The sequence below is a fragment of the Aphelocoma coerulescens genome, chromosome 26 (genome assembly GCF_041296385.1).
Source record: "Aphelocoma coerulescens isolate FSJ_1873_10779 chromosome 26, UR_Acoe_1.0, whole genome shotgun sequence".
Lineage (NCBI taxonomy): Eukaryota > Metazoa > Chordata > Aves > Passeriformes > Corvidae > Aphelocoma > Aphelocoma coerulescens.
Genome location: NC_091039.1, coordinates 1,725,442 through 1,752,747, shown reverse-complemented (window position 1 = coordinate 1,752,747; position 27,306 = coordinate 1,725,442). Strand labels below are relative to the sequence as shown.

At 57.7% G+C, this 27,306-nt stretch overlaps 2 protein-coding genes across 3 annotated transcripts; both read left to right on the top strand.

Annotated features, from left to right (window-relative positions):
* Positions 1-4,316: 4,316 nt before the first annotated feature.
* On the top strand, positions 4,317-9,009 carry TNNI1 (troponin I1, slow skeletal type). The gene is made up of 7 exons (XM_068995783.1): positions 4,317-4,535; positions 5,350-5,391; positions 5,916-6,047; positions 6,134-6,223; positions 6,686-6,862; positions 8,133-8,243; positions 8,550-9,009. Exons 1-6 carry the CDS (start codon positions 4,317-4,319, stop codon positions 8,238-8,240), a joined length of 768 nt encoding a protein of 255 aa, XP_068851884.1. The 3' UTR covers positions 8,241-8,243; positions 8,550-9,009.
* Positions 9,010-16,457: 7,448 nt separating this feature from the next.
* Positions 16,458-27,214, top strand: LAD1 (ladinin 1). 2 transcript variants are annotated; one of them, XM_068995747.1, is made up of 10 exons: positions 16,458-16,547; positions 19,618-19,758; positions 21,015-21,510; positions 21,935-22,075; positions 22,786-22,835; positions 23,630-23,702; positions 24,063-24,194; positions 24,540-24,629; positions 25,723-25,800; positions 26,120-27,214. In XM_068995747.1, the coding sequence occupies exons 1-10, from the start codon at positions 16,510-16,512 to the stop codon at positions 26,126-26,128; spliced, it is 1,248 nt and encodes a 415-aa protein (XP_068851848.1). In that variant the 5' UTR covers positions 16,458-16,509; the 3' UTR covers positions 26,129-27,214. The 2 variants fall into 2 exon arrangements, with proteins under 2 accessions (XP_068851848.1, XP_068851847.1); XM_068995746.1 differs by having other exon boundaries at positions 21,932-22,075.
* Positions 27,215-27,306: the final 92 nt, after the last annotated feature.

The window sequence follows — 27,306 nt, the reverse complement described above, 5'->3', positions numbered from 1 at the left end:
AGCTGGGGAGGAGGGATGGGAGACGTCGGTCCCCTGCCAGTCCCTCTGTGCAGCCCCCATGACAGAGCCAACGCTTTGAAACCCATGGGAAAACCCCAGATCGAGGGGTCCCATTGCCCCATCCCTCTCCTGCCCTTTCCTCCTCCTCACTCCCGGTCCCAGCAGAGGATGAAACCTGAGACTGGAGCAAATGGAATCCGAAGCAGCCCCCGCCCCATCCCCGGAGCTGCGGGAATGCGGCGCCTTTGTCACGGGCTAATTTTGGCTCCTCTGCGCTCCTAAAACAATCCCAAGGCATCCGGGAGGAAAGATGCTGGAGGCCTGGCCCCGCGGGGGCTTTTCCTTATAAAGGTCTAACGGGGTGGTTAAAGCCTCCTCCTCCTCGGGGGTGAGAGCAGATCCCCCGCGCTGGCGTTTGCAGCCAGGGGAGGGTCCTTGCAGGGATCCCGGGGCTGGGCTGGATGCAGGGGGGCTTCTCCCCTGCCCACTGGGACTTGCTTGGTGCAATTCACACGAGGATGGCACTGCCACTGCCATTGCCACTGTCACCGATCTCCCCCCAGCTTGTGGGGATCCCCAGAGCTCCCGTTGGTTTCCAGGCAGGGGGAAGGAGCCAGGAAGGCTCTGCAGGATGGGGCTGTCTGTGCTCCCCACCATGGGAGCTGCCCCACTCCTGCAGCTGCGTGTCCCTCCCGGCCATAAAAGCCCCAGGATTAACATGCCAGGCATTGTCCCTGCTGGGCCCCACGCTGGGAATTGTTTGCTCCTAAATTTGTCCCTAAAAATATCCTGGGGAACAGGTGTTGCCTGCCCTGCAGTCCTTGCCATGCAAAGGGACACTGGGCAAGGGGCTTTGTGGGAGCAGCGGGGACATACAGCAGCTTTGTCCCTGCTTTTCGGGAATTTCATGGGGAAAACCTCAGGGCCTGTGAGAGGCTGGGATGTGCTTGAGCATCCCAAGCTGTGCTGCATGAGTGGGGCTGGTCCTTCTCCTTAAAGAGGGGACTGTGCCCTCCTTGGTCCCAACCCCACCTAGCATGAAGTGTGACCCCACATTTGCTGGTTTATGCCATCACCCCTCAGCACTGTGGCCTGGCCTGGTGACGTTCACTCTGGTGGCTCAGGTGGCTCTGGTGGCTTGTGTGGCTCCCAGGAGGCCCCTTGGCCAGCGCTGTGCTGGGTGCCCCATTGTGCAGGGGTCAGCACAGCAGGAGCTCCCAGGCTGTTCACACCCCCTCCCCTGCCTGTTCCAGCATCTCTGGAGCTCTGTCACACCGGACAGACGCAAGGCAGAGGTGCCAGGAGGATCCACCCCATCCCCACGGCATCACCAGCACTGGTCAGCCTGAGCCTGTGTGTCCCCAACACCCCACGTGTGAGCAGGTGCTGTCCGAGCTGGGGGCACTCCAGTGCTCAAAGGGGCTCCAAGAGAGCTGGAGAGGGACTATGGACAAGGGATGGAGTGCCAGGACAAGGGGGAATGGCTTCCCACTGCCAGAGGGCAGGGATAGAGGGATAGTGGGGAGAAATTCTTCCCTGTGAGGGTGGGGAGGCCCTGGCACAGGGTGCCCAGAGAAGCTGTGGCTGCCCCAGCCCTGGAAGTGTTCAAGGCCAGGTTGGACAGGGCTTGGAGCAGCCTGGGATAGTGGAGGGTGTCCCTGCCCAGGGCAGGGGTGGGACTGGATGCGCTTTGAGGCCCCTTCCCACCCAAACCACTCCGGGATGATTCCCGTGTAAACAGCCCTGGAATTCTCCGAACCAAAGGGGGGTTGTGGGTGCTCTGGGACAGGAGTGCAGTGACACACGGGTGACCTGTGTGTGTCCCTGTGTTCCAGGCGGTGCCCCAGGTGTGAGCAGCAGTCCCAGCACTCATGGGGTTTGCAGCAGATGCCTGCAGAGGAGGGGATTTGTGCTATTTTTACCGACCACTTGCAGGCAGGGCTGGGATTCAATATCCCCCCTCAGCCACAGCCCCAGCAGAGCGCGGCTGTCCCGAGTCCAGGCGTCACCTCCCTCCTGCACAGCCAGGTAAGACACACACTGCCACTACCCCGTGTCCCCCTCTGTGTGTGCTGGTGGTGACATGGGCACGAGACCCCCGGCACTCGCATGTGACAGGGAGGAACCCCCAGCACGTGAATTTGCCTGAATTTCTCCCCCGCTCTGAGGTGGATCAGACATTTCTTCTGCTCTTGGAGAGGGGATTGGTGAGGCTGCAATGGGGACAAAGACTTTGGAGCTGATATTTGCCTGTTTTTTTTCAAAAAGGGGCAAACAGGACTGTTTGGAGAGCCCTTGTCCGAGTGTTCCAGTCTGGCTTGCTGGTGTGAGGTTCAGGGTGGGAGCAGAGTGTGGAGTAGCTGGGAGAGTGCCTGTGGTCTGTCTCCAGCCTCCCAGGATGGGGGAGGATGTCAGGATTGGCTGTGTTTGGGCTTATGGGATTATTTCTTTTAAAGATTTCCATGATCCAGTGGTTCAATACGCTTTACAAGCTCTTCACAGCTGGGGCAGTGTAAATAGTGCAGAAAGAGCTTGTCCAGATCCTCTCATCCCCATCAGGGAGGGAAGTCTCTCATGGATGTTCCAGATCCAGCTGGAGTCCAAAAGTCCTGGCACTGGGGATTGCTGGGGATGTCTCACTGGCACAGCCAAGTCCCTGCTGTTGTTTGGGAAGCCAATTTAGGACTATTTGGCCCTAAAACTTGACTGACCTTGGTAGAGGTCGTGAGCTCGAGGTGTGGCGTGGATCCCACCCCAAGGAATGCTGGGCTCTGTTCCAACAGGGGACAATGGAAACGCTGAGGGGCTGCGCCCAGCCCTCGCCAACTCCAGGGAGAGAAAGGCTCCTCTGCCACCCCCGAAATAAACTGAGGGGCAGCAGCTGGGACCCAGCCTGCTCAAGGCACCAGGGCTGCCTGGTGTCCTCTGGGATGTTTGTCACAGCACCAAAAACCTCCACAAAGGCAGGAAACAGGATCTGTCTGATGTGGTTTGAGGACAAAGAAATTCCTGTTCTTGGGATTTTTCCTTGTAAATCCAGGGGTCTGGATTGGGAGGCTCCAGGGGAGATGATTCCTGCTGGGCTTTTATGACATTTTCCCCCCACCAAACTCCACTGATTCAGGACATGTCTCTGGCTGAGCTGTGGGGGCATGGAGAGAACAGGGACAAGGGGACAGAGCCAGGAGGTGCCCTGAGATTTGCCTGGCACAGGCTCCATGCAAGCCTGGGAGTAGCTGTTTGAGACCAGCTTTTCATTTCCCCCAGCAGAAATCTTTGGGGTCTAAAGCAGTTTCCAAATTTCGGGGGATGAAAAAGGATCAAGGCAAAAAATCCCAGCTTGTCCATTTCACTCCTAAGGGAAAGGACTAAACCTACACCTGGAAAATGCTGTTTGAGGGAAAAAAAAATTAAAAGGATTGGTATGTCCCCCACATTTTTCAGCTGCTTGGGCTCGCAGGTTGCCCCCGCTGCTCAGCACAGGAGGGGTCAGAGCAGGGAGCAGCGTGGGATGGAGCAGCTGCCAGGGCTTGGGATCACCAGGCAAATGTAAAATAGGAAACCCTGAGTGTTTCACCTGGAATGTGGCTGCTGAAGGAACCTGCTCAGCTGTGGGCTCTGACTTAGAGAATCCCAGAATGGTTTGGGTCAGAAGGGACCGTAAAGATCCTCCAGTTCCACCTCCTGCCAGGGGCAGGGACACCTTCCACTGTCCCTGGGTGCTCCAAGCCCCAATGTCCAGCCTGGCCTTGGACACTGCCAGGGATCCAGGGGCAGCCACAGCTGCTCTGGGCACCCTGTGCCAGAGCCTCCCCACCCTCACAGGGAGGGATTTCTTCCCAATATCCCATCTATCCCTGCCCTCTGGCAGTGGGAAGCCATTCCCTGTGTCCTGTCCCTCCATCCCTTGTCCCAGAGTTTCTCTCCCACTCTCTTGGAGCTCGTTTGAGCACTGGAAGGGGCTCTGAGGTCTCCCTGGATCCTTCTCTTCTCCAGACTGGACACCCCCAGCCCTCTCAGCCTGGCTTCAGAGCAGAGGTGTTGCCCCTTGCTCCGGCACTCCCCGGGTGGATTTTGGCTCTCCCATCCCTGCCGTTGCCCACGGGAGCTGCGGGACAGGACTCCCTGAGCCGACACAGTGGGGGGACCCCCGAGGCACCCCATTTCTCCTGAGATTTCCAGCCTCCATCCCCTGCCCCGAGCTGGGGCGGGCGACGCAGCCGGCGGGGGAACAGCTCGGAGCTTGGGAAAAGCCCCGAGGAGCAGGAGCCCGAGCCCTGCGGGGCCGGCTGGCGGCACGCTGGAGCTTGCCCGAAATGCAGTCAGGTTTTCCCGGAGCCGGCGGCTCGTCCCGTGTTTCCCAGCGGGACGGAGGCTCGGAGCTGCTTCCCTCCGCCGACAGCACGGGGCAGCACCGCACCTCGGCATCGCTCCTCGCTGCCTTCCGCCTTGGTGTGCGCTTGGGATTCGCACCTTTGTTTCAGCTCCTTTCCCTTTCTTCGGCAGGGCACAGCACACGCCGCGATGCCAGAGCCGTGAGTAGCTGGAGTCCCCTCGGACCCCATAGACCCTCGCCCGGCTGCGCTTGTCCCTTTGGGGAGGATCGGCTGGGAGACCCTGCCCTGCCCCAGACCTCTGTGCCATTGCCCTCGCAAAAGCTGTCTCTAAATGCAAATTGTTCGCCCTTTCAATGTCCCAATTCAAACCTTGGGGCTTTCCTAGATCCCAAAATATGGATCTGAGGTTGGGCAGCCCTCTGGATTTGCCGTGAGGCTCTGTGTAGCACATTGTACAAATACACCACATTCACTGGCGAGCAGAGAAGGGAGAAACTCCTGCAGAGCTTTTCTGGAACAGTGCCTTGGGGATGTCCCAGCCCTGCAACTTGAGCAGGATCCAAGGATCCTGCCCCAGCTGCAGTGGGAGTGGGGGAATGAGAGTGACCGAACTGCAGGGACTGAGCTGGGGTTGGCACAATGGGCACAGTGCCAGCTCACCTGTCACACCTGAGTGACATTTGGGCTTTCTTAGCTGTGGCCCTGAGCTCCCACTGCATTCCCAGAGGGCACCTTCACCTCAGACCCGGCTCACATGCTGGTGGCAGCTGTGACATACAGAAATAAGGAACCAACTGCAACCACACGAAATGCTTTCCTTGCCTGTCCCTTCTTTTTCACTGTCATTCCTGATGCCTTGTTCTCCTCTCTTGTTTTTTCTGCTCCTCCTGGGCTGCTCACCTGCCTGCAGGGAGGTAAGTGCCTTTCCCTTTGGGAGAGATCTTGGTGCTGCTCTGCGTTTGCTGTGCATTTGTTTTCAAAGGGTGTTCTCTTTCCCTCCCCTTTCCCCTAGAGAAAATCCAAGATCACAGCCTCACGCAAACTCTTGTTGAAGGTGAGTCCCGAGGGCTGGAAACTCCCTGGGGTTTGTCTTGCTGGGGGAAAGGAGCCAGGTTGGAGCGCGTGGTCGGCGGGACGGGGATGAGGAACAGCACAAGGATGGGCTGTGGGGAGCAGCTCCCACCCCACCTCTCTCTTCTCACTCATGTGGGATTTGTGGTCCAAACAAACCTCCCCTTCACGGAGCTGGGGAGAGACCCCCACACCTTCAGCTCTGAAGCCTCACGTTTGAGCTCCCTGGGCTCTGGCTTGGGATAAACATTCCCTGCCCCATCAGAGCGAAGGCAGAGCCAACGTCAGCACCCAGCGGGACCACGGCCCCACAGCCCCCGGTGCCACGGCCCCACCTGCCCCCAGCACCCCACACCAAAGCTGTGGGGAGGCTTTGATGTGTGTTTGGGGACAGCAGGGAGGGGCTGGCACACAAGACTGTCCCATCCTACAGATGCTGTGTGAGTGGCTCAGGGGGAACCAGGAGCCTGTTCAGTTCACACTTCTGCCATTTCCTTGTGCTCACAGAGTTTGATGCTGGCCAAGGCCAAGGAGGAGTGGGATCAGGAGATTGTGGACAAGCAGGCAGAGAAGGAGAGGTACCTGTCTGAGCGGGTCACCCCACTGCACACCAGTGGGCTCTCCCTGAGCCAGCTCCAGGTATTCCTCAGGCCCAAGGGTGGAGGGAGCTCCTTGGGAGCGTGGAGGGGCCTTGCTCACCGCTCTCCTGTGCCCTTGGCCCCCAGGATCTGTGCAGGGAGCTGCATGAGAAGGTGGAAATTGTGGATGAGGAGAGATACGACATTGAAGCGAAATGCAACCATAACACCCGGGAGGTAGGAGGGAGGACGGGCTGGTTCCTTCTGGAAATTCCCTCCCAATGGCAGCTCTGGCCTCCGTGGGGATGTGGCATGGACCAGGCTGAGCTGGGATGTGGGACAGGCACCAGGGATATCTCAGAGCTGGTGTTTGCTCTGCAAGGCACCACTCAGAGCAAGGTTCATCCCTGCCCAAGGGAACTCAAACTGTCCTCGGGATCCACAGAGAGGTTCCTCACCCTCCTGGTCACCCCTGTGGGTCTGAGAGCTTCTCATGGTACAGCTGCCACCTGAGCAGGCTTGGAGCCCATGGCCCAGCTCTGAGCCTGGGTGGGCAGAGCCTTGGTGGGGGTAGTCCTGCAGGAGAGGGGCAGACCCCTCCGGGGCTTGGTGCTGGCAGAGCCTCCTGCTTCCCACAGGGGCTCTTTGTGCAAGACAGCCCAGCAGTGACCTCCCACTCCTCCTCCCCTCCCCCTGCAGATTAAAGATCTGAAAATCAAAGTTCTTGATCTCCGAGGGAAGTTCAAGCGCCCTCCCCTGCGCCGGGTCCGCGTCTCGGCCGATGCCATGCTCAGGGCTCTGCTGGGCTCCAAGCACAAGGTGTCCATGGATCTCAGGGCCAACCTGAAGTCTGTCAAGAAGGAGGACACAGAGAAGGTGGGTGACTCCTCTGGAGGCAGGAGATGGACACACTTCCTAGGGGTGCCCTTGCCCGTCTCCGGGGTGAAAGAGCCTTGTGAGGCCATTCCCATTGTGGGATGTTGTGGGACCACGTAGGACCAGTTAGACTGGGCCAGGCAACTGGTGGACGCTAACATGAGATCTTGGATGGTGTCCGTGGTGCTCTTCCCTCCCAGAGCATGTGGGGGTCTCTCACCTGGGCCCCCCTGGCACCACTGCTGAGCTGCACATGCAGAATCTGATCTCTGATCTTGTAGGGAACCAGGAGAGCTCCTGTTGGGCACAATCACACCCAGAAAACTCCCAGGGAACTCCCAAACCCAGATTAGATAAGACAGAGCAGCCCAGCACTTGGCCTGAGATAAATGGCCTAGTTCCCACCAGCTTGGCAGAGATGTGAGAGGGGAAAGTCTCAATGCCAGCGATGCCCAAACCTGCCCGGGGTGTGCAGGTGCCCCAGCACCAGGAGCTGTGCCTCATCCCCAGGGCCTTTCCGCAGAGGAGTTTCACCAGCTGGTTCCAGCTCAGCAGATTGGATGAGAATCTCAATTTTCAGCTGTTTTTCCTTTGTCCCCCATCATGGCATAGCACTTTTCCAGCCCTTTGGGCAGAAAACTGTGCTGACAGCCCTGGGCACCAGGTGGAGAATGGACCTGGGTTTGTTTTAGATGTTGTGAGATGGTGTTGGGGCACAGCTTGTAATCTACAAATGCTGGGGGTTGGAAGAGCAGACACCTGGGCACGCTCCCAGAGCTGCTGTCACCTGCCCAGAGCTGGTGTCACCTCCCCTGTCTGCTCTGGAAGTGTCTGCCAGGCTCCCACTGTCACACCAACAATCCCAGTCCCCACCAAAGGCTCAGAGAAACTGGGGGTGGGGTTTATGTGGGCTAGGAGGGCAATGCAGGAAGTGTTTTTACTGACATTTGCCCAACTGTGCTGGTGTAAACCCAAGTCCCACATGGTTTCTTTCTCCTAAAGACATTTTTCTGGGATTATTGAGCCTTCTGGTGCATGAGTGCAGCTGGGCCAGGCTTTGAGGAGGGGAGTATCCACGTGGATCCAGATCTCCCTGTGGAGACCAGGCCGCTGTTTGCCACCTCCCAGCCAGTTCCTCGTGCAGGGACACACGGCAGAGGGACAGGGACTTGGCGAGGGGGCAGCTGTGTCCCCAGCTGAGGGCTCTGTGCAGGGGGAGGGACGGGGCAGGGCTGCCAGACCCTCATCCCCGGCCCTGGCTCTCCCGCAGGAACGCCCTGTGGAAGTGGGTGACTGGCGCAAGAACGTGGAAGCCATGTCGGGCATGGAGGGGAGGAAGAAGATGTTTGACGCTGCCAAGTCCCCCACAGGGCAGTGAGAGGTAGGGCCGGGTCCTGATCCTGCTGTGCTCCCTCAGCCTCCTGGGCTGTGCTTGGGGAGGTACAGAAATGCCCCCACTCCCTACAGAAAAAGGCAGCCCATGTCCCACCCCACACTTGGCTGGGGGTCTGTCCCACACCTCCCTGCTGTGGGGTCCCTGCCAGGCCCTCTCCTCCTCTCTGGGGCACTCCCCTCCGGGTGTGCTGCCCAAGCCACCTCATCCCGTGGCCATAGCTGGCACCACCGCCAGGCTGCTGGCAGCAGCCAGAGCCTCCCCTGCTGCCCCTTTGCTGTTTCTTTCCCACAGGAGCATTGGGAAGAAGACCGTCCCATCCCTGCTGCCAGCCTTCCCTCGCTGCTCCTCCGTCCCTTCATGCCCTTCCCTGAATTCCCACTGAGCTGAAACGCAAGGACAACAGTGTGGGAAGGAGACCTGAGCTTCTTCCTTCCAGCAGTGCCCTCAGCCCTGCTCCTGCACGGCATCCCCGCCGCATCAGCCGCACAGGCCGTGCTGTCCCCAAGGGCCACTGGCCACCCCTCCCCTCCCAGCCCTGCAGAGACGCCCCAGAGGCAGCTGCTGCTCCTCCCCTGCCCCATGCCCGCCGGCTCAGCCTGAGCTGTGTCACCCCGAGATGTCCCTGTGCAGCCACACGGGTGGGTATTAAAGGACGTGTCCTGGGCCGAGGTCGTGTGGGGTCATCACTGGGGGAACTCTGCCCAGGGCCAGGGCCAGGTCACCCTGCAGTGTCCCCATGCTGGCACCCAGACACCACACCCCGGGGTCACACAGGCTTTGGGCTCATCCCTTGCAGCCCCAGGCTGGTCCTCATGTCCCACCAGCTCTGCTGAGCCCCCTGGCCCCATTCAGGGCCACCCTTGCTGGGCCTCAGGGGTGCAGCAGCTTCCCAACCACCAGGCTTGGTGAATGGAGCTGCCTGTTCTCCAAGCCCTGCTTCTCCTCTGCTTTTGGAAAAGCCTTCAGAGCTCCAGACACCAACTCCCTCACCAGCTGCCCCACCAAAGGGACTGGAGCTGTGGCAATTGGGACAGCCCCATTTCAAGGCTTGATTCCAGAGATGAATCCCTATTTCAGGCCAAACACCCTGTGCTCCCCCTCAGCCCAACCATTTCCTGTGTCACAGCCCCCCAGACTGCAGCTGGTCAGTGAAAGCAGCTGGGAATGTGTCAGCTCATTCCAGAGCAGGGCTGGAGGGGTGAATTAGTGAGAATTCAAACCACGTGGGGTCTCCTGGCTGGGGGCACTGCAGGAGATGCTCAGCCCACACCCACAGAGCGTTGCTCTTGGTAGGTGCAGCAGTGCCTTGTCTGTGTTCCCAGGGTATCCAGGGGAATTGCAGCATCCACAGACTCAACCCCACACCACATCAGGGTGTGTTGCAGCACTCCCATCCCTTTGGAGCGAGCCTGTAAAGTGCAGAAAAGGCAATAAACGGGGAGCAAAGGACAGGTCCCAGACAGGGCTGGAAGGAAACGGCATCAAAAAGTGCTGGCTCCAAGAGAGATCAACCTTCCCAGGAAAACACTGCATTCCCTAAAGAAAGGGATGGGAAAGGGTGGCCCCATGCAGATGGCTCCTGCAGGACCTCCCACAGCAGACTCATGGCTGCCAGTGGGAGTGAGGGAGAGGCTTCAGGAGGTGGGTTTGGGTTTGGCTCCAAGACAGCTGAATTCCTCCGGCATCACATCCCTTCCTTTGGCCAATTCAGGGATGCTGAGCCGAGCCGCTCACTGTCCTTGGGCACTGAGGGTGAGGGAGGAGACTACTGGGGACACTTCTCTAGCCCAGGCACCAGCACTCGAGCTGCCACAGCACCCTGCAGCTCCTTCAAGGGGGATTCAAAACTCATATGCAAACTCTTTCCCAAATCAGGGATGGATCAGAGGAGGCTGCCACTGGAAAATGCACATTTGCTCCGTTGACTCAGTCCTTGTCTTTCCACCCGATCCTCCATCCGCTCAGCATCCTCCTGCAGGACTGGAGCAGCTGCATGGCACACAGAGCCTTTCCTGCCCATTTTTTATGTTTTCAAGCTTAATTTGGCCAAGCAGCTGCAGCCTAGCAGGGTGCCAGGGCTCCTTTGTCCTCATTGCAAGCACCCCAGGACAGGCTCCAGGCAGGCCCAGCCCTGGGAAGTGTCTCTGTCTTGGCCAGCACCAGTGGCTCAGCTCCCAGAGGTGACCAGAGATGGTGCCTGGTGACATCCCAGGATCTGCCATGGCCCAGCCTGCCCCAGCTGGAGGCAGAAGGTTTTGGGTAGCAGCTCACTCCTCCAAGCTTGAGGCCCAGGCAGGAGCGGTGCCGAGGCAGCGTCCTGGGATCTCTCCATGGATCCCCAGAGGGAACTCACACAGGTCCTGGCAGAGGAAGAAAGATGTGCAGGGAGAGTTAATAACCGTGACCTGACCGACTGGTAGAGCTGGAAAATGCAAGAGAGGTTTCATGGAAACAAAGCCTTCTTCAGGCCTGGAACAGAAGCAGAAAATGGCCCAGCAGGGGCTGAGAACAGTTCTCTGAGTTTAGTACAATTACGCTAATCTGGTAATTAAAAAAGGGGTGGAGTTTGTGGGGTGGGGAGGGATGGAAGGGAGATGAAAGGCAATAGGGGTGCTGGGTGCTGAGCACCACGCCCTGGTCAGTGCTGGGCACTCAGACTGTCCCTGTCCCCATCCATGTCCCTGTGCCCAGCCTGCCCTCAGATCCTGCTCACCCAAAACTGCTGCAGAGCCAAACCTAGGGGCTCCCCAGGGTGATTGCACAGCCCTGGCAAGGGCAGCCAGGTGTGCTCAGCAAGGTCCCAGGGCCCACATGCCCTTGTCATGGGCTACAGGTGGCTTTGTGAGGCCACCTTGTGTTTTAGATTGAGTGGGGAGAGAAAAACCCACCCCCAAAACTTTTCCCGCTGCAAGGTTCCCTACGTTTTCAAGGTACAGTGCTCTCCAGTCACTGGGTCCCATTTTCATCCTTCTCTGGTGGAATACCACACTGACTGCCATGGGAAAACAAAATTTTAGAGATTTCAGTTTTATTAGGAACACAGAAAAAGTGCGGGGGAAAAAAGCTCTTTCAGTGCGACTGAATCTCCAGGGGAAGATGCAACAGCGAGCTCTGAGCTCTCCTGGTTGGATCAGGGACTGGGATCCAAGTCTTCCTCTCCATCTCTGCTCTGGAGCTGCTCCTGTGGCCCTGGGCCAGCTGGGATCCCAGCTCTCCCCTTGGCAAAGGGAAAGGCTGAGCCTTTCATCCCAGGATGTACCTGGCTTCCCTCACCCCACAGCTCTGCAGTCCCAGAGTTATTTCCCTCCCAGGTGACAACAATCTCAGTTTCTGCTCACTGAATTAGAAAGGAACCCTCCAACACATTTTTACTGGAAATTCAGCCCAAATGGGGGACTCACAAGGCTCTTCTCAGGGAGAGAGACTGATGCTGGAGGAGTCACTGGTGTCTCTTTCTAGAGAAGCTGGAAGTCAGTCCTGTCTCCTTGAGCTGAGCAGAGTCCAGTCCCCACTGTCCTGCAGTTTGCTCCACTGCAGCCTAGATCCCTGAAAGAAATCAAAGCAAAGCACTAGAATGTTAAAATGACACAAATTTCAAGTTAAATTGGACAGTAGGGGAAAAAAACATCATCAAGACAGGATAGACTTTGGAAAAACATCCCTCCTTGTTGGTTGTAACATAGTCCCTTCCAAGTTACGGGGGCTGTGGAACCCCCTTGCTGACCAGTCATGCTCAGGGACACCTGAACTGTGCCCAAATATTTCCCTGAATATTTGCAGCTCAGCTGGAGGCTGGAACTGCAAAGGGAGGATGGGAGAAAGGTCAGTGGTGATGGGCAACCTTGGGGTGGAAGGGGGTGAAGTGTATTCCACGGCATCTGCAGGTGGCTGCAGCATCTTGCCCTGCACGGGGCTGGCACAGGCTGCAGTCCCCGAGGTGAAGGTGAAACATCACCCCTGGGACCCCTCTGGGCTCTGGGTGCAGGATCAGACCCCATGGCAGGGCCGTGGCACAAGCCCCTGTCACTCCTGACTTGTCACTGCTGGTTCTGTGTGTCCCCTGTGGTAAAAACCGGGAGGGAATTTTCCCCTCCTGCAGCTGCCCAGGCTCAGGTGCTGCAGCCCCGGGGAGGAGCAGGGCTCGGGGTGAGCAGGGCATATCCCCCTTGTCCAGCTTCCCTTGCTGGGCCTGAGCCCTGTCCCTCATTGCTCACAGATTCCTCAGGCATCACAACCAATTCAGGGGTGCCCAGGAACAGGACAAGGAGCAATGGCCACAAACTCAAACAAGAAGTTCAACCTCATCATGAGGAAGAGCTTCTCTGCTTGGAGGGTGCAGAGCCCTGGAACAGCTGCCTGGGGAGGGGCTGGAGTTTCCCTCTCTGGAGACATCCCAGCCCCACCTGGATGTGTCCCTGTGTCCCCTGCTCCAGGTGACCCTGCCTGGGCAGGGGGTTGGACTGGCTGATCCCCAGAGGTCCCTTCCAGCCCCAACAACCCTGGGATTCTGTCACTCCCTGTGCTGTGAGGGTGCAGTTGTCACAGAGCTGCTGGCACTGAGCCAGGCCTGTTCTGTCCATCACCTGAGAAGTCTGCACTGATGTCCCTTTTGGGGAATGTCCCTCATTTGCCATCGTTAGACCCAGAGTATCACAGGGATGGCACCTGGAGGCCAGTCTGCAGGGAATGGAATGGGAACGTGAAGGACAATGAGGCACCATGGTGGAATTTCCGAAGCAAGATTTGTCTTTATTTCTTAATAAAAAGCTAAACTCTAAAGGAAAAGAAGCCCTCTGGCAGCTGGTGCCAGGCAGTTCAGACAATGGATATTCCTTCCCAACAGACAAGGCCGTGATCGGGCTTGGTTCAGTTTCTGAGCAAGCACCAATTCCAGAGCCTTCCTGGCTTCTCTCACAGCAGAGCTCTCTCTGTACTATCACACAGATCTCCCCAAAGGCTGAATGCATTTTAGGGGGAAGGAGAGCCCTGGGCCATTCCAGGGCCTGCAGAGCACCATCCCAGGGATGCAGGGAGACCTCCAGCTCCTCCCAGAGCTTTTCAATGCTGGTGGGACCTCTGGGAGCTGTGGCACCACTGCACTGCTGGGATAGAGCCGAGCAAGAGTGAAAACCCCTTTTCCTGGCCAGGGAGCCCCATGTCCCAGCCCAGGGGGGAAGCCTGGGAAGAAAGTGCTGCTCCCCCATGGCAGAGCAGCAGGGATGAGCCTCAGGAGACAGGGAGGAGCTGAGCCATGGCTGAGGGACCAGCACAGCACGAGGGCTGGAGGTGGAGGGTTCACGGCTGGGCCTCGGGAGAAGCTGAGGAATGCCATAATTACAGCACAGTTGTGGAAACTGGGAGCTCTCCACCACCCTGCAGCCAAAGAAACAGGCTCTGCACCATGATGAGACACAGGACACTGTTCCCAAGGGAAAAACCAGCCCTGCTGAAACTGGTCCAGCTCCTTAGAGGGTATTAATGACTTCTGCTGATCACACCAGGGGAAGCTCTGGGCTCCTCCGCGGGCAGGTGCAGCTCCCCTGGGCAGAGCAGGGAAGAAGGGTTTGGCCCTGGAGCTTCCCTGCTCAGGGCACATCCTGTGGCTCTGCTCCCTCAGCCACGAGCACAGAGCCTTTCCCTTGGGGCTGTGGGTCTGGAACAGCAGATGGGACAGTCTGGAGCAGGGAGAGGGTCTGGATAAACATCGGACTGGTTCTCTGGGCATCCCTTCCCCCACAGACTCATCTCTCTGCCTGATTTCATCACCCTCAGCTCTGGGGACCTGCAGCTTGGGCTGGGCTTTGGGGATGAGCTCAGGGTGGCCTAAATAACTTTGTTAAGGGAAATCCGGTCTGACAGTGACTGTTGTTTGCTGAAGGCATCAATGAGCCTGTGGATAAGAGTGACCTGGGAGACAAGTATTTTCCTGGGGTTCCAGAAGCAAAGACCTTTAGGTCAAGCACAGTTAAGAGGGAAAGTCCAAGCAGAGCTAAATAATCAACCAGCAAAGTGGAAACAGTAGTGAGATAACAAACTGCTGATAATTCCTGATTTCATCACAACAGAGGGGAAGACTGATGATGCAGACATTCAGAAGGATCTGGCAGCACTTGGAGTTTGGGGATAAAGTGGCAAAGGAGGTTTGGAGGGGTATAAAGTGACTCACAGGGGAAAAATCCAGCATGACTTCATCTATGAGATGAGGGGCTCTGGGCTGGCTTTGCCTCCTTGGGAACAAAATTTTGGGATTATGGTGGACACGGAAAGACGTGAGGAACATCAGGGAAAACGAGCTCCGTGGCAGCAAAGATCTCCAGCCATGAGAGATCAATGCTTTGTGCTGCCAAACAACTCAGCAGGACCCATCCAGGTTAAAGGAGGAGATTTCCAGCAATGGGGAATAGGCCTCGGGGACTTCTTGCTGAAGGATATTTTCTCTACTGACCATTTTCCTGGGTTTGAGGGAAACGGGGCAAACCCATGGAGGAGAAACCCTCTGAGGGATCTTGAATAAAGAGGAAACTCTGTTCAGCTCCAAAGGTTTCTGAGCTGCAAATAAAGCCCTGGGAAGGGGCGAGTGTCAGCACGGGGGCGAGTGTCAGCCAAGCTCATCCTCTGCCTAATCCCCAGGCACTAAATGCCCGTCTAGAATTTCTTCAACTTAATAACAAGAGGAATCGCAGACTGGGAGGTTTTATATTCCTTTGCCGTGTAGATCCTAGCTGGGGGTGTTCTTTCACTGCCATGTTCAGTCTAATCCTTTGGAAAACCCTGCTAAGTCCTGTGCTCCAGTGCTATCCCTTGGCGATGAGTTTTGCAAGCGCCGTGCTTGCTGCGCATTAATCACAGAGCTTTTATTGCTCTAGAGGAGCTGCTGATGCTGAACTGCTATATATAGTTTGTCAGCAATTAGCAGGATGCTTGCAAGGTTATTTAAGTAATTTTTTTCCCTTATGCCACAACTGGCTGAATTCTCTGTATATATGAAAACACGTGATTACTGCAAGAAGAAAGAAAAGCAGAGAGCGAGCCCTGCTTGGAGCGGGCGGCTCGTTTGAAAGGGCTATCTCCTAGAAATGGGATTTTAATCAGGAACCTTTGATTAAAATTGTTGCTCAGGTCATGGCACACCCCTGTGGGCTGGAGGCGTGCAGGGCCAGCCCAGCCCAGCCTCACAACCAGTTCCTCGGGCTGGTGCAGGGATGGCACTCCCTGGGAGCAGGGGCTCTACTCAAGGGGTCCTGGATGACATCTTCTGCAGGGAATAGTGCCTGGCTGCCCGAGCAGTGGGAGCAATGGGGTCCTGGCCATGCTGTGGGAAAATCCAGGCTGGGACTTGGCTCTGCTGTGCCTGGCCCCCCCATCCCCGCTAAGACAACCCCCATTTCCCCACTGAAGGCAGTGCCCCCAGGGCTTCACACCTGCCCTTGGCAGGAGGGGCTGCCCTGTGGAAGGGTGGGGGTCTCGGGGCACATGCAGAGGCTGGGATGGGTTTGATGGGCTGGGTCCAGGCATGGGATGAGCCTGGGCACACAGCTCCTCTCTGGCATAGGGCTTCAGCACACAAAAATTGGATCCCCCATGCTCCGGCCCCCTCCCCTGAGAACTCTGTAAGTGCTCACTGCTGCAGCAAAGCTCATAAGAATGGGGAGACCTTGACAGCCCCATCCAAGACATTTAGAAAGGGCTGGAAGGAGCAGGGGACCCTCCCAAGCTCTTTGGAAAGGGCTGGACTGCGCCCAGCCGGAGGTGTTTTAATGACTGTTTTGGATCCCCGGGAGCCAACCTCCTCCCACTCAGCCCCGGGTAATTCACCTCCTCCGCCGGGCTGCAGGAGCTGTTGACTGGTGGATTGTGGCTGGTAGAACAGGTTCTCAGCAGGGAGTTGTCTCCGAAACCCTGGGAGAGGTGGATGGCTCGAGCCGCGGGTCCCGGCTCGGAGCCTGGCAGCGAGGAGGGCTCTGGTTTTGCGTGGCACTGCTGGGCAGGGCAGCTCTCGCCCCGCGCCGCTGGCTCACAAATCACAGCCCTGCCTGGGTCAGGTAGATAAGAAACCACGTGATACAGCTGGTGGGGAGCGGGTGGCAGGCAGGGTAAAGGTGCACAGGGAAATAACCTTGCAGGGAGTTCCTCCCTCCCTTCTCGGGGAGCAGAGGCTTCGGGCAGCGCTGATCCCCGCGGCTCCCACGGCACCTTGGCCTGGATGCCTGCTCGGGTTCTGGGGGCTCTCTGAAACTCCCGGGAAGCAGGAATGTCCTTTAGCAGAAGGAACTGGTCCGATCTCTCCAGGTAAGTGCTGTGGATTTATGCTTAACCCTTTCCAGCGGCGCGGGGAGGGGTGAGGGTGGGCTGCTGGTGGCCGAAGGGGCTTTTGGGGAGGATGGGAAGAGGGGGCAGCTGCGCTGGGGGTGTTGTTTGTTGTTTGCAGAGGTGAATGACAGCCCCACGGAGAGCTCGGCGCTGCTGGAGTTTCTTGTGGCTGGGTAGGATCAGAGGCGTTTTTGTTTCTGCTGCCTCGGGAAGCTGAGCCCTGCACAGGAGAATTACCTGGATAAGCATTCTCGCCCCACGCTGGATACATTTTGGGTCTGTTTTGCCTTTCTTTGGGGTACAGACTGTCTGGGCTGTGCCTCCAGACTTCCTCTGGAGCTGGCTGGGGGAGTTTCCACTCCCCCCATGCCCATGCAGCCCCTGGGTGCGTGTCCTGCTCTGCCCCGCGGAGACCGCAGCCCATCCTGTGCTGAGCAAGCCCTGATTCAGCGGCAGTGACTGAGCAATCCCCGCAGCACCGCCAGCTCCGCTCCCTCGGCCTTCCCAAAGAGTGATTCAGAGCAGGGGAGGCTCCTGGGCATCCTGGGGTGGGTCAGGGGCTCGCACGAAGCTGGAGCGAGGAGGGATCAGCCCTGACCCACTGCAGACCCCAGGGCAGCCCCGGCAGCAGTGAGCCCACTGCTCACTCAGGAGCAGTGATGGAAACTCAAACACAGCCACGCTGTCCCACAAATCAGAGCAGGAATCCTGGTCCAAGTGGATGTGATGGCTCCGAGATTTAATTACAAACCTCGGTACTGGGTGTAAAAAAAGGGGAGTTCGCAGAATCCCAGAATGGTTTGGGTGGGAAGAACCTTAAAGTTCACCTTGTTCCACCCCCTGCCATGGCAGGGACACCTTCCACTAGCCCAGGGTGCTCCAAGCCCCATCCAGCCTGGCCTTGGACACTGCCAGGCATGGGGCAGCCACAGCTTCTCTGGGCACCCTGTGCCAGGGCCTTCCCCCCCTCATTGTGAAAAACTTCCTTATTTTAATTGAGACCCCGCTGCTCGGAGGCCACGAGCTCTCAGCTTCCTCTGCCATGGATGGGACAGATCCAGAGGCCATTTCAGCCCTGTCCAGATCCATCTGCTCTGAGCCATGGACCTACCCCAACACCAGCCCAGCCGGGTCCTGCACCCCCTGTGCTTCACAACCCCGGCAGGAATTTCCTGAGCTCTCCTGAGGCAGCACTGAAACAGCAGAACTGTCCGAAATCTCTGCACTAATCATTGACAGGGCAGGAGAGGACAAGGCAGGGACACTTGCCAAACATTTTTTACTCATCTCTTTTGAGCTAAAAAAGGTAAGACAGCAAAAAATAAATCCCTCTTTGAAAAGAGGAGGGAAAGATTGGCAGAGCAAATCCATAGCCTGATGGGTGGATCACTTAATTACAAATAACGAGGAGCTGCCTGTGGATAGTGCCAGGCTTTGTGCTGCCTCAGAAGAAGCCACAGTAATTCAAGGCAGGAAAATCCCATTTTCACTTCGAAGGAGCCTGTAATTGTATAAACAAAGTAGTACCTGGTCGTCATGAGGAGTTAGCCCGGCATTAGAGCTCTCTGCTGTCACTGCCTGAGGGACAGGAGTGCAGAGGCACCGGCCTGTGTGTGTGTCCCCCCCGGACAGCCGGGAACCGGCCGGCTGGGACTGTGCTCGCAGGGATCGCTGCCCCGGTGCTGTGCGAGCACGGCCCTGCTGCCTCCCCACCCGGGGGTGCTCCCTGGGCACATCCCAGCCTTCGCCAGCCCCGTCTCTCCCGGTACCAAGGGTGCCATCGGAGACCGCCCGGAGCCCCCCAGCAGCGGGTCCGATTGCTGTTGGGGCTGTTCGGGTCAGCGGGACAGAAGCGGGACACTGCCCTGCCCTGTCCCCAGCCCTGAGCTCTCCGCCGGGCCCTGGCCCCCTTCGCTCCCGTCGCGCTCCGCTGGCCCCGCCGCGCTCCCGCCTGCCCCGAGCAGGAAGAACAGAAGCCGCAAACACTCGCGGGGGGTAAAGCGGTTTAATTTATGACCGGCTGGGATTACTCAGTAACTCGCACCAGCCGCGAGTCCTACCCCTCTGACTTTCGCCAAAAGTCAAATTCATGGCAAAGCCTGAGCCTGGGTGACGCTGGACGGAGCTGGGCTGAGGTGCTGGGATGGACCCCGTGCAGGGAGGCTCTGCTGGAGTGCCGGGTGCTCCGTGGGGTTCCCTGCAGTGTTTGTGGCTGATTGAGGGCTCGTGTTGGGGGGAGAGGAACCCGGCTCTGAAAAGCTCCATTCAGCCAAAAAAATTCTTTTCCAAGACAGTTCATGCACCGGCACAGAGGGTGGGCAGGTTTGGCACAGCGGAGAAGGGGTGGCAGAGCTGGTGTTTTCCAGACAACTTTTTATTCCTAGTGGCATTTTATTAAAAAAAAAACAAAGCCCAAACCAACCACATTTGGCTTGTGCAAAATAAAATGCTCAAAGATGATTCCAAACCTTGTCTTTTTGGTTCAGTCTGTGATTATAAACAATTCCCAGTCCAGGCACATGCAGGGAGGAAGAGGAGCCCTGCCAGCCCCATCCCCTGGCAGAGCCTCTCAGCAGTTGCCTCCAGCCTCTGATACTTTTGCATCTGAGGCTTTTTGCTCTATAAAAATTAAATTGCCATCATCACAGTTTAATTTTGGGCTAAAATCTTGTGCCATAGTGGTTACCCTTCTAGTTTGTGTGGTAGCTCAAGGCTCTTGGTCTGGCTGAGTTACAGGTTCAATATCCTTCCCCAGGACGGTTTGCTTAATATAGGGATTCCTTTAAAATGAGTGCTCCCTCCAGCAGGAGAAAATAGGAGTTGGGAAGTCAAGTGCTTGCTTTGGGAAGGGCCTGCATCAGGTGGGTGGAGTGAGAGCGCTTTGGGACGCTTGGCTCGTGCTGGCATTGCTCTCCTCCAGCGAGGTGACTTCTGTCAGCCCCTCAGCCTTGCCCAGGGTGTTGCAGTTCCTTTCTTGTCTGGCACAGGGGCTCCAGGGTCCCCGTGCAGGACACAGCCTCCCCATGTCCTGGTGTTTCCTCCCAAACAGCCTGGCCAGGCAGAGGACCCTGGAGGATGAGGAAGAGCAGCAAAGAGAGCGCCGGCGAAGGCACCGGAACCTGCTGTCCTCCACATCCACGGATGAGGAACCTGCCAGCCCTGTCAAAGACACCAGCCCGGCTTCCAGCAGGTCTGTGGGGTCTGGCTGGCATTGGCCTCGCTCCTGACCCTGAGCCCTGGCAGTGGCTGCTGCAGAGGGTGGGAATCGCTCCTGGCGGTGGGAAGAGCTGAGCTCCAATGGCCCTTGGGAGGAGGGATGGGCTCCCCAGGAGGAGCACGGGGGGATGGCTCGGGGGGCTCTCCATGGCACAGGAGCAGGAGTTCTGGGGGAGGGCTGGTGCCAGGGCAGAGCTCAGGTGGGTGCTGGCCACGCCCAGGTGGGATCTGCAGCAGGTAAGGGGTGCCCAGCTCTGCAGGGCAGGAGAGCAGAGCAGGCAGAGCCTGGCTGGCTGTGCTGCCCCTCTGAACCTCACAGTGACGCTGTGGGACCTTGGCTGAAGTGGGGATGTGACCCAAGGGCTTTCCAGTGGTGCTTCCAAAATCCCTGGCTGCAGGGAGCTGGGATTTGGAGGTGCTCTGGGACCGGCTGCCCTTACACAACCTGACCCACTCTCTAAATTGATCCTGGAAGTGTCCAGTAATTAGGTGGTTTGTGTCCACAGTAAGACTCCCACTCCAGATGTGTTTCTGTGTTTCAGACAGGATGGAGTTAGGATGCTTGGGTTGGATATGGGGTGCATGGGGGCTGGACATGACTAAAATGAACCAGATGGGAAGGACGAGTCCGTGTTCCCTGGTGCTGACACAGGCTGGGCATGTGGTGATTACAATTCAGGGGGAGGGCCAACGTCATCCCACCTCCTTCCCAATCCTGGGAGTGTGCAGACACAGCCTGCCCCTTCCTAGACCTTGTGCCTGTTTGCCTGGGGGAAGGAGCGGAAACAGCTTTTCACGGGTCATGTTGGGACTGTGGGTGGAGCTGCCAGAGCAGATTGACTTTCAACTGACACTTCCCATTTAAAGATGGTGGGAAGAGTCACAGCCACACTTCTTATCCAGCAGCAGACCCAGCACACTGCCCTGAGCCTGGATCTCCTTGGCACAGCACTTGGTGGGTGCTGGTGTCCTGGGACAAGCCTGCAGAAATGCTTCATCTCTACAACAAAAAGGAAAAAAAAGACTTTTAATCCAAACTTTTTCTCAGACAGCCGAGCTGGGGTCATGGGGATAAGTGTGGCTGCAAGCCCTGGTCTGCAGGGAGGACTCCAGGATGTTGGTGGGATTTTTATGTCCCTCCCCAGAGCCTTTTGCCTCACTTGCAGCATGAAATCCGTCCCTCTAGCCCCAGATGCTGAGGTTGTCATCCCATGTTGTCCCTGTCCCTAGACCTCCATCCCTGGTGAAGCCGCAGTCTCCGGAGGATGGGGAGGAGAGAAAGCTCCCAGAGGTGCTGAAGACACAAGAAGGGAGAAGGACGAGGTGCCTCCCACCCACGTCCGAAAAGCTGAGGCAGGAGAAGGAGCAGAAGGAGCAGAAGGAGCCAGGGGGGGCAGAAAACCGCCTGGAGGCAGGGCCACAGCCCCGTGGGAGGCAGGAGAGCAGCCGGGCTGCAGAGCGGGGTCAGGAGGCGGCCAAGGGCAGAGGGGACCCGCCAGGAGACAAGAACCTGGAGCCAGCCTCTGAGAGGAAGGTGGTGGTGAGGGCACGGCTCCAGGACAAAGACCAAGGAGTGTGGACTCCTCAGGGGGAGCAGAGGAAGGAGGTGAAGGAGCCGCCAGAGGTGGGGAGCTGCCGGCTCCGGGAGGTGAAGATCTTCACCAGGGTGGGAAACCACAGCACAGAGGAGAAAACCTCGGCGGTGAGCTCATCTCCGGAGCAGCAGGTGAGCAGGAATGGATGGGGCACCAGGCCTTGGGGGGAGAGGTCCTGGGTGCCGGGAGGACCAGAGAGAGGGACAGCCCAAAAGTACCAGGAGGGAAATAGGACCTGAAGGATTTTGGGGAAGGTTTTTCTGAGAGCTGCAAACCACGAGGTGGTGGAGAGGGTCCCACAACCTCCTTCCCCTCCCTGGCCTGTGCTGTCCTGATCACCTCTCCAGCAAGCCCCTCTGATTGCCGTCATGGTGACACTGAAGAGCTATTTGGGACTCTGTATGTCCAACTGAGACAGGAAAGGTTTGGAGGATTTTGATCTCAAACTCCTGCCTCAAACCCAGTTCCCACCCTGACTGCTCAGCTCCTGCACCTCAGTCTTCTCTGCAGGCTCTGATGAGGGGATGCATCTGATATCTCCTTTTTCCTCAGCAGCCATCCAGGAACCCCTCAAAGCAGGTAATCCAGCCGTCCCTGCCCCGAGATGAACCTGCAGAAAAGCCAGACCCTTCTCCAACTCACGTCACCTTCAGCAGCTCCATCCGACGGACCAGCCCAAGAACCGTCTCCTTTCGGGTAAGAGCTAAAGCAGGTGGGGAAGGAATTCCAGTGGAGGATGGGGGGAAGGAACGATTGCTTTGGCCTCTGGATTATGTGGGCAGAGCCTGTTCCCAGAAGTGTGTTCAAAATTTACCCTTGGTCTGGGCACTGCAGTTCTGCTTCCCTCTTCCCCCTGTTTTCTGTCTCCGTGTCTGACCGAAGGTGTGTGAGGATGAACATGTCCAGTTCATACACCTTGTGCTGGCCAAGAGAAAACTCCTGGGAAGTGATGAGAGAACAGGGAGCTCATTGTCCTCAGAATTTCCAGAGCCACAGGAATTACCATCCACCTTCCAGCCTTTCCAGTCTTATCTGAAAGCACAGGATAAAAATAACATCCATCCTCCCTCTCATCCCATGTTACAGTCTGAGAATATATTCCATTTCAAAACAGATCTCTGGAATAAAGTGACTGGAGAGGCTGGGAAAACCAAGAACTGTTGAGATCCTCCCTGCTGTGAGTCAGGGCTGACTGGCTATGCTTGATTGACTTCCATGAGGCTTTATTGGGAATAAACTGTTATCACTGTAAAGTGTCTTTAGTCTGGGGAGCTTTGAGATATGAGATAAGCTCTGGTGTGGGTGCAAATGGAGCTTTCCTGGGGGAGATCAGTGAGATAGTGTCTCCCATGCTTATCTTGGATAACCACAGTTCACTGCAGGATCACCTCTCCTTGTGTTTCCAGATCATCTCCAGGAAGCAGAAAGAAGAGAGCCAAAGCCCTCTCACCAGGAGGTCAGCACCTCTCATCGTGTTGCTTTGGTCCTGCTGGGCAGGAATAGCCTTCCTTTGTTTTCCAAGGGAGGAGGAGGTGATGGGGCCTGACAGACCTGGCACAGATCTGCACAGATCTGCTGGACATTGGTCCCTGGGGTGCTGGGCTGGTCGGGCAGCGATGCTTGGCAGAGAACAGGACAATGTCCAACATGCAGCTTGCATCCCAATGAGATCCTGGAATCACAGAACAGTTTGGGTTCCAAGGGACCCTAAAGATTTCATTCCAACCCCTGCCAAAGGCAGGAACATCCTCCACTCTCCCAGGTTGCTCCAATATCCCCCAGCAAGCCCCCACTGTCTCCCGAGTCATGTAGTTCCATGCTGGTGCTCGCGTCTGCACAGGTGCAGCACCATGACGGGGTTCCATCCATGGGGACATCAAAACGGGCCCATGAGCAACCTGACCTGGCTTTGGTGACCAGACCAAGGGATCCTCTATACCCCCGTGGGCAGGTGCATGCTGTAGGCAGGGCCACGCTGACATTGGGGGCGATGCAGTTCAGAGCTGGCAGAGCTGAACCCAGGGCAGGCCGAGATATTTCAGTGTTCAGTGTGGCCCTGGAAAGGTGGTGACACCCAGAGATCTCAGTCCCCAGCAGGGAATGAACTGCTTGGTTCACCAGGCACATAGATGCAGGAGTGCCTGGGTGGGACAGGGCCTTCTCCTGCCAAGTGCAGCCCCCCAGGACCATGGGCTGAGTCCCAGGAGATCCTGAGGGGGCTGGTTTCAACTCTTCCCTCTCCTTCACCAGTGCGAGTCTGAGGATCCCAGGCAGCAACAGCACCATTGGGGAGAAGCTGGAAAAGTACAACTCGGCTGTGCAGGTACCAAAGGCCCTTAGCAGAGCCAGGCTGGGGTGGGAGGGACGTGTAGGGAGACAGGGAGGGGTGGCCTGGAGGCGAGTGGGGAGGGGAGGAACTGAGCTGCACCAAATACCAGAGCTGGTGGGGATGGAGGAGATGGTGCCAGGCAAGAAAAGGGATTGGCCCCAGGGTTTTAGGAGCAGGGACCCTTGGAGGGGGTCTGGGGATGCTGCGTGGTGCACTGGGGGAAGCAAGGCTGCGAGCTGCTGATGGGCGGGGGGAGCATCCCCCAAGGGGCTCAGGGTGTGACCCAGAAGCTGGACTTTGCTTTTCACTCCTCGGGGTGCAGCACAGCCCTGCTGACTCCCCTCTCTCTCCCAGCGCTCGGAGGGGGTGAAATCCTCCGTGCCAGTCCAGAAGAGTCGCCTGCTCTCCTCGGAGGGGGTGGCGAGCAAGCGCAACTTCTTCGAGGGAAGCGCTCCCAGCAAGGCGGAGCCCGCGGCTCCCAGGAAGGTGAGGCAGGAGCTGCGCTGGGCGGGGGCCTCCCAGCGGGTCCTGGGCTGGGGCTTCGGGGAAAACCTTCCCCTCTGCGGATACCAGGCTCAGCCTGGCAGGCTGCTGCAGGTATTGGTGGGAGCTGGGTGCCAGGGCTGGGTTTGGACACGGAACTGCTCCGGCACTGTGTGGGTTCCTGCCGAGAGCTGGAATTTGAGGAGCTGGGATGGAGCCAACGTGTGGGCTGGGCTCTGCCTGTTGCAGCTCCGCTCAGTCTCCCCGTGCCCTGGGGACTGGGCCGGGTTACATTCGTGCAGGGGGAGAACTACTGCTGTAACCCTGGTGTCCCTGTCTGTGCCACAGGACAACCTGAAGATCCCGGGATCGGTGACATCCCGCATTAATCTGTGGATCAGCCGAGCTCAGGAGCCTGTCAAGGAGGAAAACAGCAAGGTACCAGCTTGTGTCAACCTCAAGTGAGAGCCCTGAGACCAGGCAGTCTCACAGGACATGGTGCTGCACCTGGGGGTGGGGTTGAAGGGTGGATGAACCCTTGGCTGAGCCTATTAAAGGGTTTGAGAGCAGTTTAGCCGGGTTTGGAGGTCTCAGAGCTGCAGGGCCACCATGATGAGATATCAGGGCTCTACTTGTTGCTGTGTCCTGACTGTGAGCCCAGAATTCCTAAGACAGCTGATTCCGGCCTTGGTGGGGTGAGGAGGGAGCAGGAGCAAGCTGGGTGCATGTCCCAGGACACGCAGGGGTGCCTGAGCCTGCCACCCCAGCCTGATCCCATCTCTGCCATCCCACCACCTCTGTCTGGATGAGCAGCTCTGCCTGGAGACCAATGGGAGAGGAGCTGTGTGCTCGGTCCTTCGGGTCTGAGGGGCTTGGAGACCTGTGTGTGCTTGGAGAGGTCCCTGTGCATGAGGGGTCTGGGGTCATCTGCACCCCAAAAATAGGGGGTCTTGTGGCTGTGGGTGCAAAGTGCCCAGCTAAGGGGACTCAGAGGTCATCATTTGGCCATGGTGGCTACTTGCTGGATGTGCAGGAGAGGGACAGGAGAGCCTTTGGCCCCAGGGTGGTTTGGTCTTCTTGGAAAGGAGGGGCTCAGCAGGTCCTGCGCAGGTCTCACTGCTCACAGCAGGGAGGGCTTTGGCCACTGCTCCTGGCAGAGCCTCCTGCAGCCACCTGGGCCAGGAGGTACAGCTCCAGCCAGGGAAGGTGGGTCCAGGCTGGGCTGGGAGATCAGCACTGCCCAGATGTGTCTGTGCCAGGCAGCTGTGCCAGCAAAGGGTTTGCTCCTGGGGTCACTCCTGGGGAAAGCCTGCAGCTCCTTGATCGGTTTCCCTTTAGCAGCACCTGCTCCACTGCTGTGCCTGGAGCTGCACTTGGCCTTGAGGGCCTCCCAGGTGCAGGATCCCTAAGCTGGGTGGTTTTACCGGGACAATGTGTGCTTCAAGGTGTGGATAAAGTCAGGCCAAGGCAACGCTGCACACAATGCATGGGGAAAACCTTCTCCTGTCACTTGTGACTCTCCTGCTTGCAGGAAATCCGGAGAATCAACAGCGTGGCAAAGCGAGATGTCTGGATAAAGCAGCCTGGAGACACCTCTGGAGACACCAAGGTAGCTATGGAGCTGCTCTGAAACCTGGTGCATCCTCTGAGGCAGGGGCAGAGCCAGGATATGGGGGGAGAGGGGATGTGGGGGTCATCAGGACCCCGTGACTTGGGGGAGTCAGCAGGAGGGGACAACTGAAGGCATCTGTAAGGGAGAGAAGGACTCTGGTCTGGGAGGAGAAGGGAAATGGCCTGTGATGGGATTTAGGGGATGCCTGCCTGCCCCATGCCCTGCTGGGGACAGCCACGGTCCTGGTTAAAGCAGCTGCCTCTGGGGGGGTTGCAGCCTCAGGCACAGCCTCAGTGGTTCCCACTTTCTTTTCCAGTTGCAATAATACCAGCTGTGCTATCAGACCATCTGGGAAAATCTGGTTTGCTCCAAAGATCAAAGCCAGCCCTACCCAACCGTCCAGCAGCCACTGCCACGAGTCCCCTGTGCCACACGTGGGTGCAGCCCAGGTCATGGGGTCCTCTGCTTGTGGGATGGGAAGGAAGAAGCCTGGAAGAGTCTCCCTGTGCCCCCCAATCCCCACTCACTGCCTGTCTGGGGGTGTCCAGGCCTGCAGGCTCCCTGCAGATGCTGAAGGCAAACTCCTGCCTTGTTTGCCCACCACATTTTGCTGTTCTGTTCCTGTTTGCTGTCCTCTGCCTGTGCCCCGGAACTGCCCTGGCAAAGGGGATCCCCCACACGGCTCCCTGGCAGCTGGAAGATGTCAGTGGGGCAAGAACCTGCCTGGCCAAGGGAGTTCCAGCTGCACATCCATGGACCACATCCGTCCCTGCTGCCTGGGGCAGGTGGGGCAGGCGGGTGTCACCCCCCTGCCAGGCTGTCACTGCCAGAGTGACCTGCCCAAAGGCCAGTGTTTGTGAAGTCACACGAGTGCTCGGAGATGTCTCATGGGAGAAGGCGGGACTTGGCCCTGGTGTTTCCCTCCACACGCAGCTGAACCAGAGACTTGGCCTTGTCCCTGCCATCCCCTGCCCCTACAAGCAGTGACTCTTCACTCAGTCATCCAGGGAGGGTGGGCTGGCCCTGGCCATGGCCATGGCCCTGTTCTGGGGATTTCATGGAGCTGAGTGCCCAGTGCTGGGCCCCGTTTCCCTCTTGCCGTTCCTCCTGAGCCCTTTGCTGTGCAGCCCCTGATCCTGCATTCCCGGGGCTGCTGAGCCCACCCAGCAGGGATGGGGGATGCTCTCTTGAGGCCTTCAGGGTGGCTCTAGGGTGCCATGGGCAAAGGGCTCAAATCCTCCTATTGGGGCCATTCTTTGGTTTGGGTTGTGCCTTGAGCAACCACTGCAGTGACAAATCTGGTGTGGGAATCTGCTGCTGCCCCTGGAGCTGATCCTTCTTCTTGGGCTTGGGAAAGGACTTGGGTTTTTCTGTGCTTTTTTTTCTAATAAAAGTTGCTCTTTCTAAGATACTCCTGGTCACCTACTGCTGGGCTGGGACTGGAAACTGTTCCCTTCCCTTCTCCCGACAAGGGGAAAATAGGGAAAAACCCAAACCAAATGT

Excerpts from the sequence above, each read along its gene's own strand:
- LAD1 (XM_068995746.1), top strand. The coding sequence starts at position 16,510 with ATGTCCTTTAGCAGAAGGAACTGGTCCGATCTCTCCAG. Across the intron at positions 21,511-21,931 it reads GCTCATCTCCGGAGCAGCAG|CAGCCATCCAGGAACCCCTC; the intron begins GTGAGCAGGAAT and ends CTTTTTCCTCAG. Across the intron at positions 22,076-22,785 it reads CAAGAACCGTCTCCTTTCGG|ATCATCTCCAGGAAGCAGAA; the intron begins GTAAGAGCTAAA and ends TTGTGTTTCCAG.
- TNNI1 (XM_068995783.1), top strand. The coding sequence starts at position 4,317 with ATGCAGTCAGGTTTTCCCGGAGCCGGCGGCTCGTCCCGTGTTTCCCAG. Across the intron at positions 6,224-6,685 it reads GCAACCATAACACCCGGGAG|ATTAAAGATCTGAAAATCAA; the intron begins GTAGGAGGGAGG and ends CTCCCCCTGCAG. Across the intron at positions 6,863-8,132 it reads AGAAGGAGGACACAGAGAAG|GAACGCCCTGTGGAAGTGGG; the intron begins GTGGGTGACTCC and ends GCTCTCCCGCAG.